Raw genomic sequence first — 18,202 nt, 5'->3', positions numbered from 1 at the left:
CTCTGCCCACCTCCCCACCCCACTTTCTTCTCGGGAAGCCATGGGGGAGGCTGGCACCCATCAGGGCCTCTGTGTCCTGGGGGATTCCAGAAAGTTATAGGGCCAGACTTGGTCCTCCTCCAGCAAGTGGCAGGATTGTGCGGGGGGAGTGGAGTCCAGGGTGTGAATCTCACTTTCTCTGGGGAGGACACACTGCAGAAGCACAGGCAGGGGGAGAGTAGAGTTAGGAGGACACGGCTGGCCAACCACATCCAGGATGGCTGACACTAGACAGATATCCAGACGCAGAGGGACTGGGGCCCTACCTGCTGGCCCATCGTCTCTGGAACGGAGCGTTCTGTGCCTCGCACAAAGCACAGGAGCCCAGAGACAGTGCAGCATGTTTGGCTGTGGGCTCAGGAGCAACCCCCGTGGGAAAGGAGGGGTCGTTCCACCGACCTGGAGCAATCAGACCGTAAGTCTGAACGTGACAGTCCGTGGAGAGTAGCTGTCAGGGCCAAGGGCGCCAAGCCAGACACACAGAACGCCTCAGAGCCAAAGGTCACATCACGGACCAATATTTCTGTAAGTACATCTAAAAGGAATTTTCTAGAAAAGGGAAATGTGACAAAAACTAAGATTATACAAAAATACCGGCCCCGACTTTTTATTATTAAATACCACAGACATAATGTCACTCCATCAAACTGCTGTAAAAGTTTCCCATTTCTGTGCTTGTGCTTATCTTGTTGTGGGCGATAAGTTTGTGTCCACTGGTCACAGACTCCACGTGGCACAGTGCTGGGGATGAGGCCCTGTTTTTAGGTGTCTGGGGGACCTCAGGGAAGTGGGAAGCACGTCTCCTGAGCGGGTGGATCCTGGGACCTGCCTGCCAGCTCCCAGGACTGGAGAACCAGCTCCCCCACGAACTCACCAGTAAACAAGATTGTTTTGGAGCGGTGGGCACCATGGGGTGCCCTGGATGGGGTGACCCAGCAGGAGACTGCCTGGCTGGGATTCACGTAAAGGGAACGAGCTCTGGTTTTTCAAGGAAAAGCCAGGAGGGGCTTCTAGATGGGGGTTGGGGAGTAGAGTTTGGCTCACGGAGAGGATGGATTCTGATGAGCAGCTCCTCAAGGAGCCACGCATTTCCTGTCAGTGAGTGAGGCCCTGTCCCTGGAAGACTTTAAGTATAGCAAGGCCGAGGTGACTGGAGCCGGGGGCCCTGCCAGGAGACGGGCCTGAGCTGTGTCCCCCAAGGCCCAGCTGGGAGCGCTCTAGGGGCTGTGAGGCCGAAACCCATACTTGGGGCAGAAAGTGGCCCGGTGTTCAGATGCTGTTATTTATTCCAAGCTGTGATGGAAATAGAGCAGCTTCCGTACTCTCCGCTACCCCTGTGCCTGTCCCCAGGCCTCGCCGAGGCTCCAGTGGGGATAAAATCAGTGGCACTTGTGCAAGTGACATGTTGTTTGTCTTCCAGCTTATGAGAAGCCTCTGAGTTATCTCAAGTTTTGCCTAAAACAACGTTTTTCTCCATTTCTTAAAAAAAAAAAAAAAACAACACACACACAGCAGAAGAAAAGAGATTATCTTATTTTATACAATATGCCATCAGCCAGGGAGCAGAACACCAGCAACACTTGAGGGTTGCATAGCAACTGGCTTTTCAATTGATTTTTTTTTTCTTTTGAGAAGGCACCAAAGCTACTGAACTGTTCTCATTTTAAATATTTCCTAAGAAGATGAAAATCAAAGCAAATGGAAATCAGAGACTTGGGGACAATCAAAGAACATAAGGTATCTTGTTGTGAAAGACCAGGTCAAGACAAAATATGGAATGCTCTTCGAAATTTTTCAGCGTTGGAGGGGAAGGGTCTGAGAAATTCTCACTGTGAGTCTCTTAGTGGAAGGCAAGAGATGAGAATGCTGGGGCAGGGCTCAGTGATCAAGGGCCCATTGCCACCATCTGCTTACTGCGTGTCCTGGGCCATTGCCTACCTGCTCTGGACCGCCGCTTCCCTGACTGTGTGAGAGGGGCGGTGTAGGGGACTCAGAACACCCCAGGGACAGCCCCTGGTTTCCCCAGAGTCTGGGTCCCAACCCCCAATCAGATGGGGGCCAGGCATGGTGTCCAGCACCCCCACCACCCCCAGTCATTGTGGCCCACCTCCTGAGCCAGACTCTCCAGGGTCCAGAGAAGAACAGGAAGCATTAGGGCCAGATGTGCCCCATAGGCTTGAGCTGGGAAGGTTCATGTGAAGAATCCTGAGCTGGCTTTCTCTGGGAGTAGCTTCCCAGCCTCTGGGAGGATGTCTGAAATGTTCCTTGATGATACGGGAGTCCTGAGCAGAGAAATAAGGATCACGCCTTCCAGCCCTCTCTGGTGTTGGGGTTGCAGATGCCTGTCATGAGGTTGGAGCTCCAGGTACCGCCTTGCACGCCGGAGCTGCCCGGAGAAGACCCCCAGCCTAGGGGGGGAGCCCTGCTGCACCCAGCCGGGGGCTTGGTGTTAATCCTGGCCCTGTTGATCCTTGTGGGACCTTCAGTGAGCTATTTACTCTCACTGAGCCTTAGTGTCCCCTGTAAGGGGAGCGCACACTAGCAATGACAACAGGAACAAGGGTATTCATGCAAGTCACAGCCTGCAGTGCCCTCTTTGGCTCAGACCCTGTCTGCAGCCCTTTATGTGACCTCACTCACTTCACCCTCACAGCAGCTCTCTGGGGCAGTCACCATGTCATCCCCACCTGCCGGGACAGGGGAGTGGCCTACCGAGGTCACACAGCGGTGAGCAGCTTTGCTCGGGGGGAGGCTGGGCTGGGGGGTTATTCCACAGGCTGGGGAATAGAGCTCCGGGCTCTTTGGCTATGCTCCCCTTAGGGGTCTCCCATGCCAGTGGTTCCCCTCAGAGGGCATTTTGCTGCCCCCCACCCTGGGGATGCTCATGGCATGTGGCAGGTAGAGGCTGGGATGGTGCACAGCATCCTTCAGTGCACGGGACAGTCCCCACCTCAGAGAATTACCTGGCCTCAAGGGCCAGCAGTGCCAAGGCTGAGAATTGAGCTCTGCTTTCTTGAACCCAGCAGATCTGGACTCCACTCTGTGCACACTGTCCTGATTTTGTGCATCTTTGGGAGGGCGGATTGGGCGGGAGACCCTCTGGGGTCATGGCATGTGAGAAGGCTTCGGTGGGCTTCAGCTGGATCCATGGGACATGAGCCAAGGGGCAGAGACAAAGAACATTGTGGGTGCTGATCGCCACGGACAGAAGCGCCTGAGCTCCCAGCTCTGTGCTGCGGTTGTGCCCACTTTGCAGATGGGAAGCCCAGGACAGTGAGGTAACTTGTCCAAGAACACAGGGCAGATGACAGATGAGCAGGCCTCCAACCCCAGGGCCCTGGGCTGCCCAGGTGAGCCCCACCTGTCACTTGCAGGTGCCCTGATGGGCAGGGTTTGTGGTCTGCAGGGCTCCCTGATATGCCCCCAAGCCTGCAGAGCCTCCAGGCTGCTGGTCCCACTTTTCTCCTGTCTCCTTGACTGAAGGAGGTAAGAGCATAAATATTGTAATTCAGCTCATTCTGAAGCAAACAATGGAAATGTCAGAAAGCAGTGATTAGAACAGAACTTTCTGCTCAGGTCTTAACTGATTTGTTTAATGTGGGACCACAGAGGCTGTCAGGGGCTTCCGCGGTCCCCCTTGAACCGGTGCCCTGGCGTCTCAGAGCAACGCCCTGGGATCCAGGCGTCCCACCGGCTGAGGCCCCGCTCTGCCGTTCCTGCGGCAGCAGCGCCACCTGGTGGCCACCTTGGCTCTCGCCCTTCCTTTCCTCTCCCGTCTACCTAGGGGAGACGGCCCTGCAGACAAAACACCTTCAGAGGTGGTGTGGCTTCCAGGCGCTCCTCTCCATCTCTTTCTAGCGGTAGGATTTGGGGTGAGTTACTTCAGTTGTCTGAGACACGGTTTCTCATCTGGAGAATAGGTCCATAACAGCATCTATATCTTAAGGCAATTATACATTTTATGGTTTTTTTTTTTTTTTTTTTTTTTTTGCGGTATGCGAGCCTCTCACTGTTGTGGCCCCTCCCACTGCAGAGCACAGGTTCCGGACGCGCAGGCCCAGCGGCCATGGCTCACGGGCCCAGCCGCTCCGCGGCATGCGGGATTCCCCCGGACCAGGGCACGAACCCGTGTCTCCTGCATTGGCAGGCGGACTCTCAACCACTGCGCCACCAGGGAAGCCCAATTATACATTTTAAATTAGATGATACGTGTGAACGCAGAGCCCACAGCTACCACCCAGCCCCAGGGTGCGTAAATGCCCTGTGTACTGTAAAAAACAGCTCCGTGCACTATGGACAACTGGCACCCTTGGCTCCCTCAGGAGGAGGGAGGCTGGTCTGTGAGATCCCGGATGGTTCTGGGGCCACCCCCTTGCTGGGCCTGGTGTGCTGCCCCCTGGAACACCATGGCCCTGTGTGCAGTCCCCAGCCCAGTACAGCTGGGAACAGGCAGAGAAGGCAATGCAGAGAGGAGCAGATAGACGACTTTGGGGCCAGTAGGATGCAGATGACTCCAGTGAGCTGGGTGTGAGAATCTTAATTGCAATAGCAGCTCTCTCAGCCTCTCTCCATCACTTCTGAAGGAGAAATAGACACGTCTCCTGTCCTCGCTCAGATGAGGACCACAGCTCATGTGCTGTGTGATACACAGCAAAGGCACGGGATGGAGGGGTCTGAGGGCTGTGGATGTGGGCCGGGTGGCAGAGGAGTATGGGGAGATCCCACTAGAGCCCAAGTGACCCTCGTGGGTACCCAGACCTCCCTCCTGGGCCCTCTGCCTGGACATCTCTGTCTGTGAGGAGCCCTTCAAGGCAGGCAGAACCTATGGGAAGGCTGGCAGCTCTCAGGAAGTAGGAGAAGTAGGTAGAGGAAAAGCTGAGCCTGGGGAGCTGGCTTCTGCCTAGAAGCTCGTGGGTGGTTGTTTGGAGGCTGCCACTAGGCAAGCCTGCTTCAGCTGTTTTGTCGTTCTTTTGAACCTCAGTTCTACTGACTTAACTTGAATCCCAGGCTGGCTCTGGACTGTTCCCCCAGGAGCTGCACCCCGAGAAGCAGGAGACCTCCCCAGAGGAAAACTGCTGAACTTTTACCGAGGAAACAAGCTGGGCCCAAAAGGATGATCGCTGGCCTGTGTCCCGGCGTGCTGCAGACCCCACCTTTCCCTGCGAGTGTGTGGTCCTCTCCCCATGCCTCCTCTGCAAGCCCCACTGCCAGAAACCATCCTCCCTCTCCTACCAGCCGACACCTCTCTTGCTCACCTCCTGCCACCCCGTGGTCCTGACTCTGCTGACATTACACCAGACAACACCCCCATCCATCTCAGCAACTGTCCCTCTCCCCTGCCCCTCCCTCCTCACTGACTCAGAGAGCTCTTTCTAAAATGCACATGCGTCTGGCGCCTGCCACAGAGCACAAGGCACGCTGCACCCTCCTGAGCCCTCCAGACCCTATGAGGATCCCAGCCCTTAGCTCCTTGGTGGCCATCTGAGATGGGTCAGATCCTTGAGAAAGTTGGGACGTGAGTAGAGAAATAGGAAGTACAAGCAGCTCTGCACCTTGGATACCAGAACACTGACCTCACCCTCCTCCTCCATGTCTCAGGGTCCTGTCTAGGCTGCAGGTTCCCAGGGCCCAGCGCCTGGCCATTGTTTTCTGTGACCTGCCTCCCCAGGGCCACCTCGTCCTGGTGTAGCCCTTCCAAGCCCTTCTCTCTGCCCCTCCCCTTGGGGAGTCTCCTCAGAACCCAAAAGCCAGGAGGGGGTCCCAGACAACTTCTGCTCTGGACCCTGCAGCGCAAACCCCCATGGGACTGGAGAACGGAAGCGGCAGGCTGTTTCTTAGAGTGGAGGAAGGAAGACAAGGCAAGAACAAAACACCAATCAATATTTCCATAAATTATCCTGCCGCAGCAGTGAGATCATGGTGGCTGCTGAGAGGGACTGGGAACCTGGGCTGAACCCAGGAGCCTGGTGTCTGGGAGGCAAGAGGTGCTCGCCAGTGTGCCAGTGTCGGGTCCAGCCTGCTAAGGCCTTCTTTCCAGAGTTCTCAATCTGGTAACCTGAGAGATGTGTTTTCTTTTGTCCACAGAACTTATTTTAACTTGAGTCAGGGCTGGCTCTGAGTGTTGTTGCCCCTTCAGCTGGGCGTGGGCTCCTTGGTTGGCCACAGTCCTCGCCACTCCTTATCCCCCCAACTTTTTTACCATAACAGGGAAATACTCTTCTGTAACCTTACCCCTTCTGAACTGGCAAATAAAAGACAGACTGTTTTTCTTAGAACCAACCTGCCTCACTGACTTACATCACTGGCCTTGGCCTGTGGGCATTTGGGTTTACGACACCCACCCAGCACTTCCCACGAGCCCACCCCCTGAGCAGTCAGGACTGTCTCTGAGACCCCAGCTTGTTTGTTCTCACCCTGTTTCAGCCTTTGGCTCTGTCCCCAACTCCATGGCCTTATTGCTGCTCTCTGGCCCTGGCACTGTGTCTTTCTGACTGGGCTCTTGACTCCTTGTCAAAGATGTGACCAGGGCTTCCCTGGTGGCACAGTGGTTGAGAGTCCACCTGCCGATGCAGGGGACACGGGTTTGTGCCCCGGTCTGGGAACATCCCACATGCCGCGGAGCAGCTGGGTCTGTGAGCCATGGCCGCTGAGCCTGCACATCCAGACCCTGTGCTCCACAACGGGAGAGGCCACGGCAGTGAGAGGCCCACATACCAAAAAAAAAAAAAAAGATGTGACCAGAGCTTCTCTCCCACTGGTGTTGGACATACCAGCTGGACCCTGGAGAACAGCCACTGGCTTTCCTTTGCCAGCCAGTGCCCTTGACTGGGCTTTTCCCACGATTCTCCAGGGAGGAAGTCCCCTTCTCATGCTCTTTCAGCTGCAAGGGACAATGACACAACTCAAATTGACTTTCATGGGAGGAATTTCCTGACACACAATATATGAGACACATATCTGCTGCAGACAGCTTCTAGAATGGCCCCTGGTGAGCCCACATCTTGGTATTCACTCCCCGGTGTGGTCCCCTCCCTGTGGGTATGGGCAGGACTGAGATTTGCATCTAAATGGACTGAGACTTCTGTCTTGGATGTGCACTGTCATGCTATCTCTTGGGTCACTCGTGCTGGGGGAAGCAAGCTGCCCTGTGGTGAGGTCCATGTGCCCATGAGGAACTGGATCCTGCCAGTAACCATGTGAGTGAATGTGGGAGTGGGTCTTCCCCAGGGGAGCCTTCGGATGAGATTGCAGCCCCTGTCTCAGCTGCCAGCACTCTCATGGGAGACCTTGAGCCAGAAGACCCCACTGGATTGCCTTTGGATTCCTAACCCAGAAACCATGAGATAAGTGTTTGAGGTTTTTCAGACCGTAAAGTTCGGAAGTCACTCATTTTGTGGCAATAGATAACAAACAGGCCTGGGGTAGGCTGGCCTCAGGCCTGCGGGAGCCAGGTGGTTGTGTGAAGTTACCAGGAATTGACCTCTCTCCACCCTAGGCCCCACTCTATCTATGCTGGCTTCTTCCTCCCCTGGGGTCTCCTACCTTGGTGGCAGCTCCAGGCTCACAGTCTCACACCTTTCCAACTCCTTGGCCCCAACCATCCTTTGCTGGGAAGGTGCAGGGTGGGGTTGGCTGGGCCTGAGCCCTCCCACCCCTGAGCCTGGGGTCAGACCCAGATTAACAAAGAGGATATTTTACCAAAGGGGGACTGGGCTGCTGTTGTCAGAAGAGCCCAGGCAAAAGTAGCTGCAATCTACCAGGGGAATAATCCCTTGATGTTTGGGCTGAGAGACGTGGCCCTGAGGGAAACAAGGCCCTTTTGTTGGAGATGGACTAACAAGGCTCTGAACTGCGTTTTGGGCTCTGTGGAGCGGGGGGAGTCCCACTCCAGTGGGGGCTCTGCGGCCATCCTCGATCAAGTGGCCATCAGTGGCCTTTGTGATCACCCTCTGATCAGGACTTGGGCTGGCAGTCTGCAGCCCAGTGGGGTCCATACTCAAGCACCAAATCAGATCCTCGCATGAGGGTCCCTTCCTTCTCATTCCACCCAAAGGTCCTTCCCTAGAAAGGAGAGTCTTTCACTCACTTCCTCCTCCGGAGCTGTGGCCTCTCAAGGTTTTCTGGAGGCAGTGATCACCTGGCAGGGTCTTGAGCTGACCTGCTTGGATGAAATTTAGATGCTACGTCCCCTTCCTTTGCCCTTTCTGTGTCAGGCGGGGTGGGCCGTGTTGTGCTGCAGGAACAAACAAGCTCCATGTCCCTGCAGTTTACAACAACAAAGATTGATTTCCTGCTCACACTTGTATGTTCATTGTGAATTGACAGAGGACTCTGGTCTCATTGTCACTCAAGGCTTTAGGTGACAGAGCAGCTACCACCTCAACATGCTGGTTCACATGCCAGAGATCTCTGGAGGCGCTCATGTGGGCAATTAAGTGCTTGGACCGGGAAGAGACACATGTCACTTTTACTCACAGCTAATTAGCCAGAGCTCATCGCATGCTTCTCCGAATCACAAGGGGGGCAGGAGTGTACCTCCCTTCCCCTTTTCCAGCATCCTCTGGGCTGTCCACCTCTGTGCCAATGCCCAACAAGTCCTGGCCACCAGACCTCTCACTCCAGTCTATGACTGACTTCATCAGGACTCAACTACATCTTTTTTTTTCTTTTCTTTTTTAAAAAGCTTTATTTATTTTATTTTATTTATTTTTGGCTGTGTTGGGTCTTTGTTGCTGTGCGCGGGCTTTCTCTAGTTGTGGTGAGCGGGGGCTACTCTTCGTTGAGGCACACGAGCTTCTCATTGGGGTGGCTTCTCTTGTGGAGCACGGGCTGTAGGTGCGTGGGCTTCACTAGTTGTGGCACGTGGGCTCAGTAGTTGGCTCAGTTGTGGCTCTCAGGCTCTAGAGCGCAGGCTCAGTAGTTGTGGTACACGGGCTTAATTGCTCTGCAGCATGTGGAATCTTCCCAGACCAGGGCTCAAACCTATGTCCCCTGCATTGGCAGGTGGATTCTTAACCACTGCACCACCAGGGAAGCCCCTCAACTATATCTTATTAAAACAAGTAATCTCATCTCTCAGGAGCAATTTGTTCTGTGCTTAGGACTTGGGAACTGGTCTGCCATCTTGTAAGCCATTGACTTGGGTAACTCACGAGATGCCTGGCAATGACTAGTCCTCCCTGACCTTGAATCGTTCTTCCTTCTTCTGCAACATGTTGGCTTACTAACAATACCCTATATCTTACTCTCTGCTACTTATACACAAAAAGAGAACTATGTGGCTATGCTTGATGGATATATTTATGCAAGAGAAGAGATAAAACACCTGCTTACGTGTCTACCAAAGAATGCATAATTCTACTTTATGGACAGATGTATCCTTAAAGTGGAAAAGAACAGGCCCAGTACTCTCTGCCTAGAGGGAACCACTTTGATGGTGGGAGTATGTGGTGAGAGCAGAAACTGGAATGTCTGCTGTGAGGATTGTGGAGAGAAAAGGGATGAGTGCAACTTATAGGAGGCTTGATTTTGAGATGATACGGTGTATGTTTTATTTGTGGAGGAAGTTTAGGGCAGTGGATTGAATATAAACTTTGGTTTCAGGCTTCCTAGCTGTGTGACCTGGGGCAAGTAACTTGACCTCTCTGAGCCTCAGTTTCTTGCCTCTTCGGGTGGTTGTGAAGACTGAATGAGAGAGTGAATGCCAGTGCCATGGTGCAGATCAGGCTGCAGTGCTGCCAGTTCAGCAGCCAGCCTTGTCTAGGAGGTATGTGTCATGACACAAAATGGAATGTGGTTGCTCCCAGTGGCTTCCTGTCTGTGGCTCCTGAGGGAATTATCCCTGTGCTCCTGTTCCTTATGTGGCTCCTTTGCTGTATCTGCTGCAGAGTTTTTCCCCTCCCTTGTGTTGTTTTCTGCAAATAGCTTCTATCAAGGGGAAGGCACAGGGTTCCTTTCCCCTTCTCTGGGCTTGTAGCCATACTGGGAGTTCTGTCTCCCCTGTCCTGGAGCCTGCCAGAATGTAAGCTCTTCAGGGTGACCGAGGTTCATTGCATTTGCCTCCTGGCCAGGGCCTGCACAGAGCAGGGGCCGAATAGGATGCAGGGGCCCTGGAGGTGGGGGTGGGCTGAATGGACTCTTTGAGGCTTTAGAGGGCCTCAGAGCTTGGCTCCCACGTCTCACCTGAAATTGTGCAGTGACTTTGTGTGGAAACTCGTGCAGTTATGTGGAAAGGCCGGGGAGCCTTTCCATCCACTCAGGAGAATGGAGCCAAGTGGGGGAGGGGGTCTAGAGAAGGGACTGGGCTTAGCGCCACCTGGCCCAGGTCCCCGGTAGATGAGGTCTGCTCAGCTCCCATCAGGACCACCAGACGCCAAGCACTCTGTTTGTCTCTCCTGCCCCTGCAGTCCCTGAGCCTCATTGAGATTGGGAACCCCTCTCAGAGTCTGGAGAACGTTTGCCGCTGGGCCTACCTCCAGCAGAAGCCAGACTCCAAGCACGATGAGTACCACGATCACGCCATATTCCTCACACGGCAGGACTTCGGGCCTTCAGGCATGCAAGGTGAGCCCCTGGCCCTGCGAGGGCCCCCTGGCAACCTTGGCCTGGGCTGGGAAGGGTGTCGGGGCAAGGGTGCCTGTGTCGAGGGGGAAGGGTAAGTGCTAGTGACCTCCTAGCTCTTGCAAACCATCAGGAACTCTGACCTTCCCCCCAGGAAATTGCATCTCCGGGAGGAACAGGAAGGATCAAAGGTAGTGAAATGGGCATAGTCTGGTGCTGGCAGCCTCAGACCAGACAGGATCTGAGGCTGGGTTTCAGAGTTTTTGCTTCCTCCAGCTTTCACAAAACAAATTTGAATAAGTTTTCAATCTTTAAAAGTTAAGAAACTTCACTTAAAAATTCACACTATGTAAAACTGACAGATCTAAAAGAAAAAAATTGAAGGTCTACAATCATCGTTGAAGATTTTCACATATAGCAAGGCTGCACGCCACACCGTGATGGATCTCTTGCAGTGAATGTTGAGTGACATAAGCCAGTCAGAGAAGACTATATACTTATGATTCCATTATTTCAGGTTTGGAAGTGAGCAAAACTAATCTGTGGTGTTAACAGTCAGGAGAGTGGTCAGGAGGGAGGGAGTCGCTGTTGGAAGAGAGAAGAGGCTTCTGCAGTGTAGGGACAGTTTTATTTCTTGATCAGGGAGGTGGCTACACAGGTGTGATCACTTTGTGATGATTCACTAGTTGTGTCCTTAGGATTTGTGCATTCTTATGGCATATATTATACTTCAAAAGAAAGAGCTTTAACGACCTATATAAAAATGTATATTCAGGGGAGTGGACCCTCTTTCACCTCACCCCCATCCTCTACAGATAGTCATTTTTATTAGTTTCTAGCTGATCATTCCAGAGATCCTTTTTATAAAAATAAGTATATTTATCTGATACAGGTGCCGATTCCTTCCAGCACTTTCTTCCATGACTTATTTCATATGCACCGCTCTGCTCTCTTAACCTGCAGCTCCTCTCTGCCAACCACTTGTCATATTCACGTAAATAGAAAGACTTCTTAAGTGACCCCCGATCACAGCTAGGATTACTTCATTTAACAGAACACCTCTGAGGCACTACTGTTGCCCCGTTTGCCGCGCAGATCAGCACCACAGTGGGAAGCAGGTGGGAACAGAGAGTGTGACCCCAGATCCCACCAAGCACAGAGTACGGCTCCTGGTTGGTGTGGGTGCCTCTCCACTGGGAGGGGGCTGCTAGCTCCCCTTCAAGCCCTACACCAGTATGGCCAGCTGACAGACAGAGCACCCTGTCTGCCTTTGGTCCAAGTGAGAGCTCTAATAGGGAGGCGAGTTGTTCCATAGGAGGGAAACCAATACAACCTTTGTATTAAGTGACCTCATTCTTCATTTAAAAATGTGAAAGGACAGCCAAGGATTACCAGACATGAAAAAAAAAAAAACGATAGGATGAAAAGGATGGACCAAGATGCAAAATAAAATTATAAAACTGATGCCGGAGGAAACAGATAATTTAAAGAAAGGAAAAGCACAGTTTATAAAGTAATATCCCCAGAATGAGGAACTACATCTGTAAACCCAGGTTGCAAGGAAGAATTAGAGAACAAAGGGCTTTCATTAAATTAAACATTTGATGGTGTCGACTAAAAAATTAAATGCCCAACCTAAAAGTTGAGTCACAGAAATTTTTAGGACTTCAAGCTCGGGAGGCAGCATCTCAAGTAACCCTGAGAGAACTGCTTCGAGGGGACCAGAGGGGAGCTAGGATATATAGGAGTTTTGCAACAAAGGGCAGGTAATAGGAACAAAAGATTACTGTTAATTAAAGAATACTAGAAACCTCAAGTTAAGGAATTTACTGCTTTTCTGTGTATGGGAAAATGCAAGAGTCTGGGCTCACTGAAGTCATTCCTTTGATATGCACCTCAGCTATCTGGGGCCAGTATCCTGTGTTTGCATATCCAGAGTTTCCTCAGGGCTCCCTGTGGGGATTGGCTGCAGGCTGATGGCTGCTAGATGGCAGGTATTCTTTGCCTCAGGGCTCACCAGCTCACTGGTGGTGGCTGCAATCGCTGATTACTGTGACATTCTTTGTGGCAGGCAGTATTCCATTTCTCAGTGGGTAAAATAGAAAATTCAAAAGCTGAAATAAAAAGTCAATGGATCCAAAAAGATTTAAGTATGAGAGAAAAGTTGATGTAGAGGCTCAATCCAGGAAATACAATATCTATCTAAAAAGATTTCCAGAAAGAAAATAACAGCAGAATAAAATGAGGGAAGGATATAAAGAAAAAAATACAGATACATTTTCAAGTCTTCAGATCCTAAAGGTTCATGTAATGCTAATGTAGGTGAATGAGAAATACTCATACTGAGGCACATATTCATGTGCAAGCTTCGCATGCAAAGGACAAAGAGAAGACCACAAAGGTTTGCTCTGGCACTGACTGGAGAACAATCATCTCAAAATCTACAGAGCAAAAAATGCTTTACGACATAGATTTTCCTGTTTATTAGAAGGGAAAAAGACAATACGAGGCTTTTACAGACAACTCTAAAACCAGCACTCCCCGTCATGCTTCCTTCCCTTCTGTGCTTTTCTCTGGGAGCACGTTGCCTGGGACCTCCCTGTGGGGTCTCAGAAGAATGAGACTGAGTCGGGGGTGTTGACTTAAAAAAGAATATATGCACAACGTGAGAGTTAAGAGTTAAGTTTTATTGGGGGCAAAATGAGGACTGCAGCCCGGGAGAAAGCATTTCAGAAAACTCTGAGAAATTGCTCCAAGGAGGTGAGGGGAGGCGCTAGGATATATAGGAGTTTTGCAACAAAGAGCAGGTAATTGGGAACGTCAAAAGATCGTTGTTAAATAAAGAGAACCAGATATCTCAAGGTAAGGAATTTAGGGCTTTTCTGTGTATGGGAAGATGCAAGAGTCTGGGCTCACTGAAGTCATTCCTTCGATATGCAGCTCAGCTACCTGGGGCCAGTATTTTCACATCCTGAGTTTCCTCAGGGCTCACAGCAGGGAGTGGTTGCAGTCTGATGGCTGCTAGATGGCAGGTATTCTTTTCAGCCCTGAGTTTCCTGACAGCTCACCAGCTCACATTGGAGGGCTGCAATCATTGGTGACTGTGACATCCTTTGTTTATTGATATGGCAGGAAATATTCCATTTATCAGTGGACAGGCTGGCTTCTCACTTGGTGGGCCTCTAGGACGCCCAGGCTTCTAAACAGAGGCCCCCTCTGGCACACAAAGCTCTGTACGTACCTCTGTATCTCGTCCAGGGGCAAGTGGCTAGGCCCTGTTCTCTGGATTTCCTCCGTTTTGGGTGGGGTCATCATGTCCTCCCATCCCCCTCCCCCTCCCCGTGGGTGGGAATGTTGTCCTGTAAGGCTTCCCTGGGGACATCTTAGGACACCCCATGATCAGGCTCAGCCTAGTCAAGGGGGGTGGGGGGGTCATTCTTCCATGGACCAGCCATGCCACAGGGAGGCCTTCCTGGCCTTCCTGCCTGGGTGGTTCAGGCTCATTCCTCAGCCCTGTCCTCATTCCCTGTCAGGCTCCATTCCCGACTGCTTCCTTGGACCACACACTGTAACTGGGCTGGCAAAACCAACTGTGTCTCCTCACTGTTACCTGTGAATTCAGTGGCTCTTCAGAAGCCCTTGAACGGGTCGGGTGGGCCCACAGGGCTGCTGGAGGGCCCTTGGCATCTCCTGCCGGGGCTGGGCCCGCTGCAGCTGCCCCACCCACTGCGGATCCCCATTCTCCACCTTGCCCGGGACAGACCCCTGGACCCCTCAGCAGGAATGTGACTCACAGTCTCCTCAGTCCGAGTGCAGAGTTGCCGGGCCAAGGGCTCCGAGGGCCCTGTCGTCTGTGGCTGGTCTGCCCCCCAATCCATGCAGCCAGTCTCCTCTGCATGACTCAGCAGGGCAGTGTAGCACCTTGGCTGTCCTTGCCTGGCTCTGCCCCTCAACAGCTCAGGGCCACCCTCACTGTAGCCTTCTGTGCACTATGGAAATCCATCCAGTTGAGGACCCAGAGAAGGACCTACGGACCACGAGGGAGCCAGGGAAGGTCCCGAGGGAGTGGGCTCAGGGTATGGTGCCGGGCACCGGGGCCAGGGTTCCTGCAGCACCAGGAGCGGATGTGGAGACAATGTGCTACCCAGGGGCCAGAAAGCCACTCAGCCAAGCTGGGGGAGGAACGTGGGAGGTGGCCTGAAAGGCAATAGCGGGAAAGAGGTGGCAGAAAGTCTTGGCAGGTGAGACCTGGGCTCAGGAAACTGAGCTTGCTGCGGTGTGGCCACAGACGGGCAGGGCCGAGGCCTGCTGCCCTGGGGGAGGGGACAGGTGGTCTCCTGACCCATGCCAGCCACGGGGGGCAGTTGGCTCTGCTCATTTGCTCTGCGGGTGCTGGGGTCAGGGCCCCCAGATTTGGGCAGGGCTGTGAGCCTGGGCCCTGGAGCCACCCTTTGTCCCCTTCCAGGCTATGCTCCTGTCACCGGGATGTGCCACCCTGTCCGCAGCTGCACCCTGAACCACGAGGATGGCTTCTCCTCAGCGTTCGTGGTGGCCCATGAGACTGGCCACGTGTAAGTGGACTCACCATCCTTGTTGTCTGAGGAAGGTCAGGGTTCAAAGGGCCCCACTTCTCCTCTGTGCCCTGAGAGGGACAGGCCCTGTATGAAAAGCCCTTGGGATGTGATGTCCTGCCCCCGTGCTGCACAGGACAAGCTGGAGGCCCACTTTCTGCTGAAGGCCCCAGGCAGGAGCTGGGGGCTTTCCACCCATTATGTCATTCAATCACCTGGGCGGGGTGGGTGGGGTCTTCTTACCCCATTTTACAGATGTGTAACTGAGGCTCTGAGGGAGCCCTCCCCCGGAGCAGAGAGCTGGAGTTGGGGAAGCTACTCCGCCTGGGTGTGCATGCTGCTGGGTGTGTGGAGAGGGCTGTGGATGCCTCTGCCTCCACTGCATTCTCATGTAACAGTGCTCTGCCTTGGGGACAGGATACCTGAGGGGGCTGCTGCTGGATGCTGTCACCTCAGAGCGCCCCTGACTTTAAAGTTAGCTGGTAGAAAATGGGTACCACCTTGCTCAGGGCAGACCAAGCCAACTAAGGTGCGGGGGCGGGGGGCATCCCGGGGAGGTTAGGGGTGCCCTCCGAGCATCAGGGTGGGGTGGAGCTGACAGGTGAGTGTGGCCAGGTGAGGGTCCAGTGAGGCTGCCTTGTCTTCCCGCACAGGCTGGGCATGGAACACGATGGGCAGGGCAACCGCTGCGGTGATGAGGTGCGGTTGGGCAGCATCATGGCGCCCCTGGTGCAGGCAGCCTTCCACCGCTTCCACTGGTCCCGCTGCAGCCAGCAGGAGCTGAGCCGCTACCTGCAGTGAGTACCACCTGTGTCTCCCAAGGATGAACCCTAAGTGCCGGACTCAGCGCCTCCAGCCCGAGGTGCAGGGAAGGGGAGAGGGGGACAGCAGTACAGGACGGGGGTGATCCCATTGTTGGGGGCTAGGTTTTGGATGGAAAGTGGTTATGACAGCTGCACCTTTAACGGACGCCTGGTCCTGGGTAGCTTATGCCAAAGAAAACAGGTGCAGCAGGGAAACTGAGGCAGCACAGCCTAGGGCTGGGGTGTGCAGGCAGGCCCACTCCTGAGGCTCCATGTGGGGCTTCAGCTGCCTCCTGGGCTGGATGGCCAGTCCGGTTGAAGGCACCTTGTGGCATCCATGTGTCCCCTCACAGCTCCTATGACTGCCTGCGGGATGACCCCTTCACCCACGACTGGCCAGCGCTGCCCCAGCTCCCAGGGCTGCACTATTCCATGAACGAACAGTGCCGCTTTGACTTCGGCCTTGGCTACATGATGTGTACCGCGGTGAGTGTCGGAGCCCATGACACCTCCAAGGGCTGGGCGGGGGGAGTCTGCCCCAGATCGGCCTGGCTTCCTGGGAGGCGGCTGGTGTTGGGTGGCTCCCTGGCACAGGGTGGAGCAGCCCTCCAAAACAGCAGCCTCTCCCTCCATACCCACTGCTCTTTCCCCAGTGGGCACCCAGTGCCCTCCTGGCTGGTCCAGACATAGCTTTAGGAGGGACTGAGGCAGTGGAGTGTTCAGCAGGTGAACAGCGGGTGCTCATGGGACCCTGCAATGACCACCCCTCCTGCCTGGGCCAGAGGAAAGCCACCAAGTCTTCATGCCAAGCACACTTGTGCCCAGCTTTCTGTCCAGGCTCCGTGAGAGGTGCAGCCATCAAGGTCTGGAGGCTGGGGACGCCAAGCAGCCTGCAAAGATGTGAAGCACCGTGCTGTCTGCTCGAGGTCCTCACAGCCCCAGAATCACACAGAGCTCAGGGCACCACACAGGCCTGTCATGGGTGGACAAGTCATTTCTGGCTCCGCAGCTGTGCAAGAGGACCCTGGGCGACAGGGCGGCATCCCTGGAGGGTCCCTGAAGTGGGAGGTGGCCTGGCTAGCTGCTGGTGCTCTCTTCCAGTTCCGGACCTTTGACCCTTGCAAGCAGCTGTGGTGCAGCCACCCTGACAACCCCTACTTTTGCAAGACGAAGAAGGGGCCTCCCCTGGATGGGACCATGTGTGCACCTGGCAAGGTGAGTTGGGGCAGAGGGCAGGCACTGTGAGATGCACAGATGTCCAGGGACAGGCCCCGCAGGGCCCTCGGAGTAAGGCCAGGGGTCTTCTCAGGGGACTTCTTCCTCATTTCTAACAACCGCACACTCCACAGCTTCTGCCCCGTGCACTCTTTCTTCTATGGGAGGGAACCTGGTGTCTCAGAACTCCTCAATGTGCTTCAAGCCCCACTGCAGGAATACCCTCCTCTGAGGACCAGTTTCAGGGTTCCAGCAGCCTCCCATCTCCCCCTGCACACTGTGGGTGACTGGGTCACCTCATCTTGAGGCCAATATTGGCCAACATTCTGGTGACCACGGGATTGTCAGGCCCAGCTGGCGCCTTGGTGTTTGGTCCCTGGTGGGCGGACTTGTCCCTGGAGGTAGCTGGATAGCCACCCACCAGCGCCTGCCTGCTGCCCCAGGCCCTCTTCCCACCTTGCCACCTCTTACTTCCAAAGCAGCAGAACAAAGGGCTTCTCCCTCCAGCCCAAACTCCAGGCCTGATTCTCATTGGTTCAGATGAAATCACACTCCCACTCCTTGGCCAAGCACTTGCTAGGGGGCTGGCTTATGCAGATGAGCCTAAGCCTAGCCCAGGAGGATTCAGCCCAGGGAAGACATGCGGACACAGCAGCATCTCCAGCACATGTGCCCCAGAGTCAGGCCCAGAAAGGCACCCAAACCACCTGAGCCTGAGGTTCCTACAGTGCAGGTCTTAAATTCTGCTTTATTTTAGAAGCCCTGGCAGAGCTTCTTAAAGATATGGATTTCCAGGTCCACCCTGAAGATTTTGATTTGGGATGAGGACTGAGAATTGTTTTGTTTGGTTCTTTATTTGTAAAATTATGGTAAAAATTCACATAACTTAAAATTCATCACTTGAACCACTTTCAGTGGCTTTTAGTACATTCATAACGTTGTGCAACCATCACCACTATCTGGTTTCCAAAACTTTTCATCATGCCAAAAAGAGACTTCATTAACCAGTGACTC

At 53.8% G+C, this 18,202-nt stretch overlaps 1 protein-coding gene across 2 annotated transcripts in view; it reads left to right on the top strand.

Moving 5' to 3' along the window:
• Nucleotides 1-18,202, top strand: part of ADAMTS2 (ADAM metallopeptidase with thrombospondin type 1 motif 2) — a 230,715-nt gene that overhangs the window by 172,421 nt on the left and 40,092 nt on the right. For both annotated transcript variants that reach the window (XM_059060511.2, XM_067032199.1), the window contains exons 6-10: nt 10,446-10,602; nt 15,065-15,170; nt 15,824-15,967; nt 16,327-16,459; nt 17,075-17,188. In XM_059060511.2, the coding sequence (XP_058916494.1) occupies nt 10,446-10,602; nt 15,065-15,170; nt 15,824-15,967; nt 16,327-16,459; nt 17,075-17,188 (654 nt within the window). The remainder of the gene's footprint in view (nt 1-10,445; nt 10,603-15,064; nt 15,171-15,823; nt 15,968-16,326; nt 16,460-17,074; nt 17,189-18,202) is intronic.

The sequence above is a fragment of the Kogia breviceps genome, chromosome 4 (assembly GCF_026419965.1).
Source record: "Kogia breviceps isolate mKogBre1 chromosome 4, mKogBre1 haplotype 1, whole genome shotgun sequence".
Lineage (NCBI taxonomy): Eukaryota > Metazoa > Chordata > Mammalia > Artiodactyla > Physeteridae > Kogia > Kogia breviceps.
Note: the sequence above shows the minus strand (reverse complement) of the source record. Positions and strands in the feature narration are given on the sequence as shown.